Source organism: Felis catus, chromosome E3, assembly GCF_018350175.1.
Source record: "Felis catus isolate Fca126 chromosome E3, F.catus_Fca126_mat1.0, whole genome shotgun sequence".
NCBI lineage: Eukaryota > Metazoa > Chordata > Mammalia > Carnivora > Felidae > Felis > Felis catus.
This window is the reverse complement of record NC_058383.1, coordinates 4,170,133-4,185,656: the sequence shown is the minus strand read 5'-3', so window position 1 is coordinate 4,185,656 and position 15,524 is coordinate 4,170,133. Positions and strand designations below refer to the sequence as shown.

At 55.2% G+C, this 15,524-nt stretch overlaps 1 protein-coding gene across 7 annotated transcripts in view; it reads left to right on the top strand.

The window, feature by feature from the left end:
- The window catches only part of TNRC18 (trinucleotide repeat containing 18), an 88,659-nt gene that overhangs the window by 49,203 nt on the left and 23,932 nt on the right, over window positions 1-15,524 (top strand). For all 7 annotated transcript variants that reach the window (XM_045047425.1, XM_045047424.1, XM_045047423.1 and 4 more), the window contains 3 exons: window positions 750-1,110; window positions 4,259-4,534; window positions 9,434-9,682. In XM_045047425.1, coding sequence (XP_044903360.1) covers window positions 750-1,110; window positions 4,259-4,534; window positions 9,434-9,682 — 886 coding nt within the window. The remainder of the gene's footprint in view (window positions 1-749; window positions 1,111-4,258; window positions 4,535-9,433; window positions 9,683-15,524) is intronic.

The window sequence follows — 15,524 nt, the reverse complement described above, 5'->3', positions numbered from 1 at the left end:
AGCCAGTTTGTAGATCAGCATCCTTTACTCACAAATTGTGAAGGATACTTTTGTTGTTTAAATGGCCCTATCCCAACTATCCCCCGCCTTACAATAGATTACCTGATTCAAGAAAAAGAGACAAAACGTTCAAATGAGGGGTATTAACGGCTTTGAAACTGCACATTTCCCTTTGACAATGAGTGACTACAGCAGACTTGGAACCAGGAATTTAATCTGTGAAATCTTGAGTCGCGCTTTCTGCTTCAGGCATCCGGGGCACGCTCGTAGGGCGTTCTCTTGTCGGCTAGGCCCATTTAGTTGGATGGGCTGCTTTAGGTGGGAATCCATGGTATGACCTGGGTTTTCCATCTCGGTTCCATGCCTCTGACCTAATCCAGCTGCCTTCTGCTCATGGGCTGTGCTGCCTGCTTGAAGGGCTTCCCTAGGAGGCACCAGACAGCGCCAGGCAAAGCCAGTGGAAATGCCAGTGTTCATGAGAACCGTAACCGCAGTAACAGCTCTGTGATAAAAGCTTTGTGGGCCTGATCTTGTTCATCTTCAGAAAAACCCCCAAGATGCCCATACATAATTATCGCCGATTTACAGAGCAGAAGAATTGAGGCTAAGAGGAGGTGAGCAGCTTGCTAGAAGCCACAGGGGCAGGAGGAAAGGACCGGAGCCCAGCTTCGGAACAGCCTGGGCACCGAAACACACGATCCTGTTTTGCCAAACGTCTTAACCCGTGACTCCCCAACTTCCCTCTCCAGCTAAAGATTAAAAAGAAGAAGATGGCCAGTGACCAGGAGCAGCTGGCAAGCAAGCTGGACAAGGCCCTCTCCCTCACGAAGCAGGACAAGTTGAAGTCGCCCTTCAAGTTCTCGGACAGTTCCGGAGGGAAGTCCAAAGCGAGCGGGGGCTGCGGCAGGTACTTGACGCCCTATGACAGCCTGCTGGGCAAGGACCGGAAGGCGCTGGCCAAAGGCCTCAGCCTGTCTCTCAAAGCCTCCAGAGAAGGTAAACACAAAAGGGCCGCCAAAGCCAGGAAGATGGAGGTGGGCTTCAAGGCCAGAGGCCAGCCCAAGTCGGCCCACTCCCCGTTCGCCTCGGAAGTGAGCAGCTACTCCTACAGTAAGTAGCGGACGCCGCGCCGCCTCGGGGCATTTCCTCTCCTCAGTCTCCTCTCTCTGCATCTCGCGGGCGTGGGCGCTCGAACGACTCCTGCTTTTGCGCGGGCTCCAGGCCGGAAGTGCGTGCGTAGGGTGGGGGTGGGTGCCTAAAGCAGAAGTGCCTGTGATTGGCGGGCGCCCGTGATTGGCGGGTGGGAGCGGAAGTCCGCCTGCCCTCGTGTACCGGCCCTCCGCTTGTTCGCGGGGAAGCCGTCAGTGTGGGAGGCTTTGCGCCACCGAGTTGGCGGCCGCCGGGCCTAGAGCGGTCGCTCGCGACGACCATAGAGAGGAGTCCGTCTCCCCTGCCCACAGGCGGCTTTCTGTCCTGGGGCCGGAAGTTCAGAGGAACGGTGTCCGGTGTCCGTGGAGCGGGCGCCGTGCTGGTCGGCGCACCGAGGGCCGTGCGGGCCGTGTTTCGCTTTGTTTTCGACAAAGACAGTCCTCCAGGTGGCTGCCCCGCGTTGTTCCCGAGGGTGGAGGCCGAGGCCGGGCGAGGTTGACCGCCAGGGGTGGGGAGTTGGCGGGGCCCGGATGGCTCGGCTCCCAGGACGGGAGCTGTGGAGCCTGGGAGCGCAGCCGCGGAGGGGCTGAGCGGTCTCGCACTGGCCCGGAGCCTGCCGCATCGGAGTTCCTTACCTGGGCGGTGGGCCTTGGGCCTTGGGCCTTGGGCCCGCCCGCCCGGCTCTCCAGGGGCCCCGGGGCCGCTGCGTGGTGCGTGGGTGGGCCGAGCCCCTAGTGCCCAGGACCGATGCGCACCAAGCGTGTGGCCGCCGCAGGAGAGCCAGGCGGGGCTTCGTGGCTCCTGGCAGTTGTCCGTGGGGTTTGTTTTGGGAGTCCCCAGGCTCCGACTGGGGTGGGCGGCTTTTCCCCTTGACGACTGCCTGGCTGTGTGCGTCTAGGCTCTTGATTGACTCTGCGTGGTTCATGAGGCGTCGGAGGGCAGCGGTTGAACGTCACGTGCAAGAAAGCGGACACTTGCAATGTTATTAGAAAGTTTGTTTTCTTAAGGAAAGGAAATAAAGTTTTGTGGGCATGGGGTTATCATCGTCTGCTTCCCACGGCTGTCCTGAACTTTAAGCGGGTTCACGTCGGTGAAGAGCTTGATGCGCGCGCATGCGTGTGCATACGTGCGTGTGTATGTTTTAATGTTCGCGGTTTTGGTTGCTGTGGACTGAAGGGTTTCTAGGGCTGATGCAGAGACGTGTGTGTGAAGTAATCAGCGCCTTTGTGGCTTATGTGCCCAGGACATGCTTGATTGCGATAGCTTTGATGGCCCTCCGGTCGTAATGGGTATGATCCGAGCAAGAGTGCCCAGGCCCATGGCCACCATGAGCTCATACCAGAAACTCCTAGCTCTGGAGGAAGAGGGAAGAAGGGTTTTCCTCTGCTGTTTGTATCTCTGCTGGTTTTAGAACGACGGAGGGAGTGGGGAGCTTTGCTGCGGCTCTTATGTTTCAAGGGTGAGTGGCCGCTGGGTGTCGCCTGGCTGGTTGCCAGGTAAGAATCCTGTACCTTCCCACTTCTAGGTGGTTGGGGTACATTTAGAGACCGGAGATCGGTTCAGCCGCTGAGATGTTTGGCGTGCTCTGAGCCAGTGAGTCTGCTGTGCGCACGTGTGCGCGTGCCCAAAGCGACGTTCGGATTGCTAGTCTAGCTGTTGGGTCTGTGCCTAAATTCCATCGTCCAGGTGAGAAGTGAGTAAACGTTGCAACATACAGGTCTAAAGGTCTGACTCCAACTAGATGCTGGCTCTGATACGCGGCTGGATCTGGAGAGGGCCCTCGTTTGTATTTTTTATGTTGGCTTTTCCGCGGTTCTAGGTAAGCGAGAGTACACGGTCACAAAGAGGACAAGAGTGTTTTCTAGCACAGGGATGGCTGGCAGGAGGTGGGAGGAGAGAACAGAACGTCCTTCTCTTTTTCGCTTTGGGGTCTTACAACTCTTGGGTTGTAGGGGTCGGGGACGTGCCTGGTGGGAAGCCGATTCGGTTGTCATCACCCACGAGTGGCTCTGGCCTGGGATGCGGCCTTGGGAACGATGGGCAGGGGCCTGGTGGGGCTTGTCTTTGTCCTAGCTCTGCCTGGAGTTTGGAGGCCATCCTGCCGTCGGGGTCTTGACGTGGAAAGCCCAGGTAGAGGAGGAGGCAGCCAGCGGACGCTGCGTCCCCCTCGCCTCCTGCGCCCGACGCGTATAGTTTTCCCGTGGACTTGCAGGCGGCAGGTGCTGCCAGAGCTGTGTCTCTGTTAGTGTTCCTCTTGTTCCAGGTGGATTTTATCAGATCAAGAGGTTATAGTTTCTGGCTGCAGAGCCCTTTCTTCCAACGAATTCTTGCTTGGGATGGGCTTCGAAGGGGCCAGAGCTGTGCCTGCTTGACCGTGGCACCCCCCCTCCCCAAAGCTGGGGGATCCTCTCCCGGGAGAGCTTGGAAACCCTGACCTCACCTGCACGGTGAGGCCGGAGACAGGGAAGCCAGCAGCAGTGTGCTGGCAGCCCGGCCCTTCGATAGGAAAAAGTTGGGGGGAAGCCTTGAGTTGTCCCGTCATTTGCCAGTTTCCTTGGCGTAACCGCTTTCACGATGGCCCATCTCGACGCGCCTTTGGGATGCTGCTGGGCGGGGAGTTGGGGTGCGCGTGCGTGATTGTCGTCGTGAGCCTGCCTGTGCCACCCTGTGCCGGGGCAAACGGGTATTCTGGGGGAGAAGAGCTTTACCGGGGCCCTTCCTTTCTTGGGCCTTGTCCCTCCCCACGCCCCCACGAGCTGGGTGCAGTGACCTCCATGACCACGGGCGAGACCCTCACGAGTGTGGGGCTCCTGCCTCCCCCCCAGGGCCCGGAAAGGCCTTGGCAGAAGTGGCTGTCTGGTGGGCGGGGCCGGCAGCGGCCAGCCCGGACAGGACAAGCTCTGTGATGCCTGCGGCTTGGAGGCCTCCCGGGCGAGAGGCGAGAGGTCCAGGCGGTGGGGCACGGCTTGTTCCGCAGCCAGTGGGCATTTGGACCTCTCTGCCCTAGCACGCGCCAGGGCCTTCTCGAAACCGCTAGTAGCGAGAGACGCCAGCCCTTCCCCGCCCAGCACCCCATGACTTACTGTGTCAAAAACTACTTTGACTGCAGATACGGACTCAGAGGAAGACGAAGGATTCCTGAAGGACGAGTGGTCTGCCCAAGGCCCGTCCAGCTCCAAACTGACGTCCTCCATCCTGTGTGGCATGGTGGCAAAGAACGGCAAGCCGGCCGGGGGCCCCAAGCTGAGCGAGCGGGGCCTGGCGGCCGCCCGGACTCTCAAACCCAAGCCGGCCGCCGGCAGGAAGCAGCCCTTTTGTTTGCTGCTTCGAGAGGTCGAGGCCCGATCCTCCTTCAGCGATTCCTCGGAGGACTCGTTTGACCAAGGTTACTAGCTCCAAACACAAAATACCTTCCGTGTTTCCTAGCGAGAGAGTGAGTGAGAGAGAGCGCGAGAGAGCGAGCGCGAGCGAGCGAGCGAGCACGCAGGAGATGGCAGGAGATGGCGGGCAGAGGTGGCCCGTCTGGGACGCCTCGGGAAGGGCGGCCGTCTTGGTTCTTGGCAGCGTAGCCTGCTGTATCCGCCTGAGTCTTTATTTTTGTTCTTACCTGTACCTGTATCATTGTGATAACGCCACGGCCTGGCTCTTTTTGAGCTCTTATATGGACTGTTTTTAGTCTCCACCCCTGTCCATTCTCCCCCTCTGCCCTCCTCCTCGCCTCCTCTGCCCCCTAGACCGCAGGCCTGGGTTGGGCGCTCTCGGGCGCGGACCCGGAGGAGGCCTCCGAGGGACATTTTGTAAATGGAATTCTGTCGTGTGGGCGTGTGACTTGATGTTTGTACCGCGATTTTGGTAATACCAAGCTTTATTAAACATACCGAGTTCATTTTTAACTAAACCCGTGTGCCTTGTCTCTCTTGCTGTGTCCTTACTAGACCGTTAGGTTGCTGCTCCCCCCATTTTGTCCCTCCTTCCCCTCCCCCCCGCCCCTCCCCCCCCACCAAGGGGCAGAGCTGGGGTGTGCAGTCTGCCGCTCTTTTCTATTGTTCAGATGTCCCCGGTAGCTCTTGGCATGCGTTTCATTCTTCAGATCGAAAGTCAGCTGCGTTCACCTCCAGCTTCATCTTTCTTCCTTTTTTTTATTTTATTTTTTTTTTTAGCTGCTCGTTTGTTTTTTTATTTTCTTAAAGCTCTGTTCCTGCGTAACAGCGGTTTAAAAATACGAGCACTCGTTTGCTAACACATATTTCTGTTTTAAAGGGCATGTAGGCAGTGCAGGGTCAAGACCATTTGCTGCCCCGAGTTTTGTTGTGAGATGTGAAAGCGTGGGCCTCGTTGCCGTGTTGAGCGGCGGGGCACAGGCTTCGGCGAGAGCACTGGCCTAGGAGCCCACAGGCCTGGTCTGCTGGCACCCCGGCCCAGCCCGGGGAACCTCATTCGCCTCACTTGTGAAGAGAGGGTGGGGTTCAGTGACCCCTGCGAACACCCTGGCTCTGACTTTGCCCGGGTTAGGTGCGTCCCGGGGGCGGCGGGGGAGCCAGAGGATCCCTAAGTGTTTCCTCACCCTACTTTAGCATTTGCTTCAGGGTGGACCCCCCCTTCAGGGATTCCCAGAGCCCGGACCCCACGCTCCCTGAGTGAGGCCCAGACACGTAGAGGCCAACCTGGACGGGAACTGGCTTGGGCCCTGGGGCTGGACTCTACCCTGATTTCCTTCCTGGTCCGCCTTCTCCCTGCCCACGCCCCTCGTCCTGATTGGCCCACATCCATTTTGGGTGACCAGGAGACGGCACAGCAGGGGGCCAGGTGCCCTTGGGACTCTGCTGTGCTGCTGCCCTCAGTCTGGGCCTCGGGGGGAGGCCACTAACCGATCAGCCGGCCTCCTTTGCCTCCTTTGCAGGGCCTCCCTCAGCCCTGGCCTCTGCAGACCAGTCTGGCTGGTTCATCATTCTCCCTCCTTCCCTGACCCCTTCCTTTCCTCCCCGGGCTCCTCCCCTTTAAAGCCAAAGTTCCAGCTTCCATGTTTTTAAGCTCTCCTGCCCCAGCTCAGATCCTGTAGAGAAGCAGGCAGCCCCTCCCGATCCGATCTCTTCGCAAGGGGCCATTGGCCCAGAGTGGGCAGAGGGAGCCAGGGGCCCTCAGACCAGGCCGGAAGCAGCCGTGGAGAGAGCCCAGATAGGGGGAGGGGAGCGGCCTTGCTGCGCACACCAGCTGGTGAGGTCTTGACAGGGATATTTGGGTAATAGGGACTTCTGACATCCGGTACTAAAACACCTGACTGCTTGGCTTTCTAGTGTCTGCTCTCTCCTCCCAGCAGCTTGACCATACCTTCACCCTTGATCCCTACCCATGATGCTTTGAATGTCTGTTTTGGTCTCTTGCATTTGCTCTCACGCTGCACTCTGGACGCAAAGCGAAGGCTGGGAGTAGGGCAGACGGCGCAGCGGGTCACTGAGCTTGGGTGCGAGCCTGGCTCGTTGCTCCGTAGGTAGGCAAAACCCTTTTCTTTGTGTCCCCTCTGCACCCCCCCTCCTCGGGGTTTGCCCCCATCGGCTATGGCAGCAGCGGATTGCTTTGGCATTTATCAATCGGGTTTTGGAAACCGAACCAAGTTAACAACAGACAACCCCACTGTACTGAGCCAAGAGATTTTTGTTGGTGGTGTTTTTTGTTTCTTTTTATAAAAAAAAGTTTTTCTCTATTTCCTTGGGCTTCTTTGTTGGGACTTTTTCTACCCTCTGCCCTTGGCAAGCCCTGTGACCTCAGGTGTGGACAGCTCTAGAAAGGCTTTCTTGGTCCGGAGACCCCCTCTACTCCCCCTGCCCCGCAGACCCCAGCCTGAGTAGACCGGCCACCATGGGAAACAGCCACTGGGGGCTTGTCACGCTCCCAGCAGCCGGAGGTGGGGAGCGTCTCGGGAGACCAAGATCATCTGTGTCTCCGCTTTGGGGGAAGCACGCCCTGGTTTTGACTTTTCCCTTCCAAGCACTCTCCCGTCTCAGGGTGCTGGGATTGGGCTGCTGCTGGCTGACTGGTGTCCAACATAGACATCCCGGGCATCCGGAAATCCAGAGCCAGCCCTCCCCCACCGGACGTTGCCGATGGGGACTCCTGGATGGGAGAGAGTTCTGGAGTCTCCACACCTGAGCCGCCAGGGGAGGCCTTCTCTACAAGGGAAAACCGGCCACACGTCTGACCCCGCGCCCCCACCCCAGCCAGCCCCCCGCCCGCCACCCTGCTCAAATTGGCCCACCCCAGGGAGGCCCGCTGTGGGGGACCCAGGCGCTGTCGAAAGTCTGCCTACACTTAGCCTGCTTTGCCGCTGTGGCCCGCTGGGGCGGAGACAGAACCATGTGATGTCTGCAATGTGAATGGACCGCAAGTGCGCACTGCCTGCCTGCTTGCCCCGCTGGCCTCCATCCTGCTTCATCCATTGCTCCGGGGGGGCGGGTCTCCTCCTCCTGCTCCTCCTCCTCCCTCTCCTCCTCCTCCCCCTCCTCCTCCTTTCTCCCTCCTCCCCCTCCTCCTCCTCCTCCTCCTAACAAACCTCTGTCTCTGCCTCCTGCCTTTCTCAACTCCCTTCAGGGATTCCTTGAGCTCATCTCCACCTTCCTCACTGAGGGGTCCGCTCGGCACAGACCGAGGCTCCCTCGGTAAAGGGTTAGACAGAACCCCTGCCTCCATTGGCACACCCAGGGCCGCCACTTTGGGCTGTTAGTTGCACGCAAGCAGGCAGGTGGCTTGGGGCGTGGTGCGAGAACGTGGACTTGGCCAGCTGTCTCTGTCCCTCTCCGTCCCCTGAGCCCAGGTGCTTCCCAAGGTAGAGTAGGGGGGATCTGGGTCACCTCCGTATTTCCCTTCCCCCTTCCTGCTGCAGAGGGGCACCTCCGGCCTCGCCTGGCCCTGCCCTTGGTCAGCAGCCCCCAGGGCCACCTTCATACTCCCAGCAGTCTGGGCAGACCCCGCCCTTGGGCAGATGTCCCTTGGGCATCTCGTGGGCAGTTGGCTTCTGATGCTCTCGTGCCTGCCTGCCCTTGTGGTGTTAGGCTGTCTCTTGGGGAAGGTCGGAAGCAAGCTCGTTACTTGCCTACAGTGTCTTGGAGGGCTTGGTTCATGTGCAGGGAGCACTGCCTTTCCTGCCCTGCCTGCCAGCCTGCCACCTGCCCTGCCTTTGTTCCCGTGGCCCGAGCTGGGCTCAGGGCTGCAGGTTCCCAGGCGGGAGGCCGGTTCCCATGGAGAAGTACATCTCTGTTCACCAGCTGGAAACAAAGGCTGAAGCTCCTTTAGGTTCTTTCCAGGAGATTCTGGGTGGCAAGACAGCCAGGCAGCCCTGGGTTTGAGTCCTGCCTGAGCACTTGGCCACACCGAGTCTCCGTCTCCTGGTGTAGAGTGGGCTGACCTGGGTGCTTCTCCCTTCCCGGCTCCCCATGGGTCGTGAGGCATAGCCAGCTTGTGGCTCCCTTGGCCTTGGGGACAGTGGCTTCTTTCTGCTCAACAGGCTTGTCCTGTTTGTTTGATGCTTGTTGAACCTGCGAAGTGCTTTCTCCTACATATTGGGAGCCTCCCCTTACCTTGGGGAGGGGGGCCGCTGGGGAGACCATCCCTTGCCACAGATGAGACAATAGGTGCTCACGGAGGGCTGAGATTTGCTCCAGGCTTCTTGGCTCAGGGGGATCCTTGGAAGTCAAGTTTGGATCCCAGCGTCTGCTCAGGGCTACAACCCAGGGAGTTTCCACTCCCCCAAGAGGAGATCAAACTCCACGTTCTCACCACCAGCCCCAGACCCCCAGGCGCCTGAGTCCCCGGGGCCCTCTCCCGCCTCCTTTCTGTCCCTCCCTGGCCTCCTCTTTCCTTCTCTCCTGCCTCCTTCCTCAGCCTCCATGTTGTATGTCGGGGCGTGTGTGTGTGTGTGTGTGTGTGCGTGCGTGCGTGCGCGTGCGTGAGACGGTGGAGAGAGCTGTCTCCAGTCCTTGTCCGTGTGTCTGTCCCCCTCCCCACAGCACAGGTGCATGTGGTGTTCCCCGTACAGAAACCCTCTGATTCCCAAGGCCGCTGCCCACCTCTGGGCTGTCCAGGATGCCCATGTCTTGGGCTTGCTGTGATGGGGTCACTGGGCCATCGGGGGGACTTGTGGGCTGGTATTGGACCACCCCCGGCCGGTGAGGAGTGAGGAGCTAGGCTGGAGCTGTGGCATCCCTCGCTGGTGCCCCGGCTGAGCAGGGGCGGTGGGGGGTGGTACCCACCCGGGCCAAGGCTCTGACTCGCCCCCTGTTTTCTGCACCAGATGAGAGCTCCGAGGAGGAGGACGAGGAGGATGAGCTGGAGGAGGAGGAGGACGAGGCTGCCGGCGGCTATAGGCTGGGGCCCCGGGAACGGGCCCTGTCGCCAGGCCTGGAGGAGAGCGGGCTGGGCCTGCTGGCCCGCTTTGCAGCCAGTGCCCTCCCCAGCCCCACAGTGGGGCCGTCCCTCTCGGTGGTGCAGCTGGAGGCCAAGCAGAAGGCCCGGAAGAAGGAAGAGCGGCAGAACCTGATGGGTAAGTACTGGCAGGTGGACTTGCAGGGACGCTGCTGCCCCATCCTTCGGACAGGAAACCAAGGCTCGGAGGAGGCTAGAAGCAGAGCTGGGGGGCCAGTGGAGCCCTGCCTCGTGGGCCCCCATCCTGAGCGAGTGGTCCTGGTGATGTGGGCCCGGCCCGCCCCAGGAGGGGTCGCCAGAGCTCTGCAGGTGACCTTCACTGTATGTGCACCTGACGGATGTATGTAGCCTGGCCCCGTGCGCTTCAGGCGTCCGGGGACGGGCCGTTCCGGGAAGCTCAGAGGCCTCAGATCTGCGCCCTGGGGGGCCGGAGCAGCCCAGGGGAGGCTACTCCAGGTAGGTGACACCCAGGCTGAAGCACGACAGAGAGGAGGCGCTAGGCTAAGTGTCATAGGAGAAACACAGGTACAGGTAGAGGCACAGGCCGGCCACGCAGAGGTTTGGAGGAAGAGGAGGCCCCTTCTGTCTGGGCGTTAGAGGCGGTTCAGTCGGCGAGATGGCCATGCAGCCTGGGGTGGGGGCCCGGAGGAGGTCATCCCTAGGGGGTTGCCGGGCGCCGTGTGCCTGTTAGCCGGGCTCACCGTCCAGCTGCCCAGATGGGCAAATGGAGACGGCCGGGAGCTCCGGCGGGAGACGAGGCCTCGTCCTGGGCCCCCTTCTTCCTCTCTGCCTGTCTGGTTGTGGCCGTGCCGTCTTGGGACAAACAGGGGACCTTCTCCTGGGCCCACCTCCATTCTCACTAGGCCAAGTGTCCCCACACGGACCTGGCTTACCTGCATCCGGGGCGTTGGAGACTGAGATGGTCCCACGTGTGTGCGCTGACCTGGGCCTAGCCCGCTCTCCCGGCCCCTCCCTGGGTCTCGGAGGTCCACGGGAGTCCCTCCTGGCAGGGGCCGGGACAGGGAACACGGGCACAGTACTGCCACCCTGCTCTCCCCCCAGGTCTCCCCCAGCTGCCCCTGGCTTCATTTCTTGCAGGCTCCAGGACGAAGGCCCGTTCCTGCGGCCTGTACTGCCCCCTGGGACCCCATCTCTGGGCCAGCCTCGCAGTCTCCTTCCTCCTCCTCCTCACTCCCTCTCGCCTCACGTCCTGCCGTTGTTCCCTGGGAACTTAGGGCCTGGTTCCCCCCGGACAGTGGCGCTGGCCTCCCATCCGGCTTGCCTTGCTCAGGTTTTCTTTATGGGGAAGCAGCTGGAGGGCTTTTCCTCACAGGTCGCACTTGACCAGACCACTCCTCTGCTGAGAACCTCTCACTGGTCCCCCATTGCCCTCTGGTCACATTCTACCTATCTGCTCCCCCACCCTCAGGCTGTGGCCGCTCAGACACCCATCATCCTGTCCACAGCCCCCAGCCTCACCCCCAGATGCACCAGCCATCCTGGAACCTGCAGGCTTCTGCATTTCAGCCAGGTTGTCAAATGTATTGGCAGAGTTCGCATCATCCACCCGCTGCCCCCACCCCATTTTTTTTTTTTTTTTAAACTCTGAGGGGTCTGTAGTGATGTTTTCTTCTTCATTGCTGATACAAATAACTTATTTCTGCTCTATTTCTTGGTCAGTGTGGCCAGAAGTTATCGATTTTGTTAATTTCTGCTCTTTCTTTCTTTCCTTCCTGTTCACTCTTGGTATAATTGCCAACCACTTCCTATTTTTTAAGGTGCAAGCTTAGGTTATCAACTTGGGACCTTCTTTTTTTTTTGGGGGGGGAGACTTGTAAAGCTCTCTCTCAACACTGTTTTAGCTGCATCTCATGCATTTTATGTTGTCCTTTTTTTAGTACGACTCAGTTCAACACATTTCTTTTTTTGTTAATTTTATTTTTTTAAATTTACATGCAAATTAGTTGGCATTGAGCGCAACAATGATTTCAGGAGTAGATTCCTTAAAGCCCCTTACCCAGTTGGCCCATCCCCACTCCCACAGCCCCTTCAGTAACCCTCAGTTTGTTCTCCATATTTATGAGTCTCTTCTGTTTTGTCCCCTCCCTGGTTTTATATTATTTTTGCTTCCCTGCCCGTATGTTCATCTGTTCTGTGTCTTAAAGTCTTCATATGAGTGAAGTCATATGATTTTTGTCTTTCTCTGACTGACTGATTTCACTTAGCATAACAATACCCTCTGGTTCCATCTACATAGTTGCAGATGGCAAGATTTCATTCTTTTTGATGGCCGAGTAATACTCCACTGTATATATATGCCACATCTTCTTTATCCGTTCATCCATCGATGGACATTTGGGCTCTTTCCATCCTTTGGCTATTGTCGATAGTGCTGCCATAAACACTGGGGTGCATGTGCCCTTTTGAAACAGCACACCTGTATCCCTTGGATAAACACCAAGTAGTACGATTGCTGGGTCATAGGGTAGTTCTGTTTTCAGTCCTTTTGAGGAACCTCCATGCTGTTTTTCCAGGTTGCATTCCCACCAGCAGTCAAAAGAGATCCTCTCTCTCCATATCCTCACCAACGTCTGTTGTTGCCTGAGTTGTTCATGTTAGCCATTCTGACAGGTGTGAGGTGGTATCTCATTGTGGTTTTGGCTTGTATTTCCCTGATGATGAGTGATGTTGAGCAGTTTTTCACGTGTCGGTTGGCCATCTGGATGTCTTCCTTGGAGGAGTGTCTATTCATGTCTTTTGCCCATTTCTTCACTGGATTATTTGTTTTTTGGGTGTTGAGCTTGGTAAGTTCTTTATAGATTTTGGATACTAACCCTTTATCTGGTATGTCGTTTGCAAACATCTTCTCCTTTTAGTTTTGCTGATTGTTTCTTCAGCTGTGCAGAAGCTTTTTATTTTGATGAGGTCCCAATAGTTTATTTTTGCTTTTGTTTCCCTTGCCTCCGGAGACGTGTTGAGTAAGAAGCTGCTGCGGCCAAGGTCATAGAGGTTTTTGCCTGCTTTCTCCTCGAGGGTTCTGATGGCTTCCTGTCTTACATTGAGGTCTTTCACCCATTTTGAGTTTATTTTTTGTGTCTGATGTAAGAAAGTGGCCCAGGCTCATTCTTCTGCATGTCGCTGTCCAGTTTTCCCAGCACCACTTGCTGAAGAGACTGTCTTTCTTCCATTGGATATTCCTTCCTGCTTTGTCAAAGACCAGTTGGCCATACGTTTGTGGGTCCATTTCTGGGTTCTCTATTCTGTTCCACTGGTCTCAGTGTCTGTTTTTGTGCCAAGTTCAACACTTTTCTTAATTTATCTTGTGATTTCTACTTTTATCCGATGATTATTTACAAGTATTATTTATTTTCCAAATATGGTGGGCATTACCTTGTTATTTACTTGTTACTGGTTTCTCACATAATTCCATCTTGGTCAGAAAGAGTACTCTATATAATTTCAATCTTTATTGTTTATTTATTTATCTTTTGAGAGAGAGAGAGAGCGCGCGCGCGCACGTGCGTGTGCGTGAGCACGAGCAGGGGAGGGGCAGAGAGAGAGGGAGACACAGAATCCGAAGCAGGCTCCAGGCTCTGAGCTGTCAGCACAGAGCCCGATGCAGGGCTTGAACTCACAAACTGTGAGATCATGACTTGAGCCAAAGTCAGAGGCCCAAGCAACTGAGCCACCCAGGCGCCCCTATAATTTCAATCTTTTAAAATTTGAGGATATATGGTATTTCCTAGTAAATGTACTGTGTGCACTTAAAGAATGTGATTCTGGCGTCATTATACACAGTGTTCTGTAAGTCATTCCGTTCTATCAGGCAAGTCAATGTGATTGAAAGTATTAAGATCTTGTGTGTCTTTACTAGTTGTCTAGTTTTATCAGTTGCTTACAGATACATATAAAACCTCCGGCTATGGATTGCAGGATTTTCTTTCTCCTTATAATTTAACTCTGGACGTTTGCTTCATGTATTTGAAGCTCTGTTATTGGGTGCACATGTACGTTTATGAGTTCCTGTTTTCCTCTTAAAGTGATCCTTTTATTATTACCAAGTGTTCTATCTCTTAATATATTTTGTTTTGAAATCCCTCTTATCTGATATTAAACTGTCACTACCCTTTTTTTTTTTTTTTATTTTGAGAGAGAGAGAGAGCACACCCATGAGTGTGTGCAGACGATGGGAGGGCAGAGGAAGAGGGAGAGAAAGAGGGAGAATCTTAAGCAGGCTGCACGCCCATCGTGGACCCAGATGTGGGTGGGGCTTGGTTCTATCTCATGACCATGAGATCAAGACCTGAGCTGAAATCAAGAGTCAGATGCTTAACCTACTGAGCCACCCAGGCGCCCCACACTCCCCCTTTGTTAATGCTTCTTCTTTGCGTGGTATGTCTTTTTCCACTCATGTAGTGATTTTACCTTTGTCTTAATATGTAAAGTCTCTTTTAGACAGCTTATAGTTGGGTCCTTTTCAATCTGTTTTGTAATCTCTGTCTTTTCATTGGAGAGCTTAATTTTTTAACATCTCATGTAATTATTGACATTCTCAGGTTTGAATCTACCCTTAAATCACAACTTTGTGGAGCTATAATTCACATCACATAAAATTCATCCTTTATTTTTTTTTTATAATTTTTTTTAACGTTTATTTATTTTTGAGACAGAGAGAGACAGAGCATGAACGGGGAGGGTCAGAGAGAGAGGGAGACACAGAATCTGAAACAGGCTCCAGGCTCTGAGCTGTCAGCACAGAGCCCGATGTGGGGCTCGAACTCACGGACCGCGAGATCATGACCTGAGCCGAAGTCGGACGCTCAACCGACTGAGCCACCCAGGCGCCCCTAAAATTCATCCTTTAAAGTGTACGATTTGATGGTTTTTTTTGTATTCACAGAGCAGTGCAACCATTATCACTGTTTAATTTCAGAACATTTTTATCCCCCCGTCCCCGACAAGAAACCCCATACCTGTTCATATCACTCCCCCTATTCCCTGAACCACTATTCTCTGTCTTCTATGGATTTCTCTATCCTGGACATTTCATATAAATGAAATCCTACCACATGTGGCTTTTCGTATCTGGCTGCTTTCAGTTGTTGTAATTGTCTGAAGGTTCATCCATGGTATATGTCAGTATTTACTCCCTTTTTTTTTTTTTTTTAGAGCAGTTTTAAGTTTGTAGCAAAATTGAGAGGAAGGTACAGAGATATCCTCTATACGTGCTATGCACCCCCCCCACGTGGCCCCGCCCCACGCACAGCCTCCCCCCTCCCGTCATCGGCATTCCCCACCAAAGTGGTGCATTTGTTACCATTGATGAACCTACACTGACCCATCACTGTCACCCAGAATTCATAGTTTACATTAGGATTCACTCCTGGTGTTGTACATTCTGTGGGTTTGGGCAAATGTGTAATGGTGTAAAAACACCATTAGAGTGTCATACAGAGTAGTTTCACTGCCTAAAAATCCTCGGGATTCGTCCCTCTCCTCCCCTCGCACCCTCGCAATCCCTGACACTCTTAATGTCTGCACAGTTTTGCCTTCTCTAGAATGTCACATACTGTGCACTTAAAGGTGTCTCCGTGTCTTTTCATGACTTGACAGCTTGTTTCTCTTTAGCTTTTACCTTTGAATAATATTCCATTGTCTGGACGGGCCACCGTTTATTTATTCATTCACCTGTTCAAGGACATCTTGGTGGCCTCCAGGGTTTGGCGCTTTTGACTAAAGCTGCTGTAATCATCTGTGTGTAGTTTTGTGTGTGTGGACGCAAGTTTTTAACCCCTTTGGGTAAACACCAAGGAGCGTGATTGCTGGATCGTATGGCAGGAACACGTTCGGTTTTGTAAGACATTGCCAGAATGTCTTGCAAAGTGGCTATGCCGTTTTGCCTTCCCAGCAGCGGTGAACAGGATTTGTCAACCCTTGCCAGCATTTAGCGTTAGTGTTTT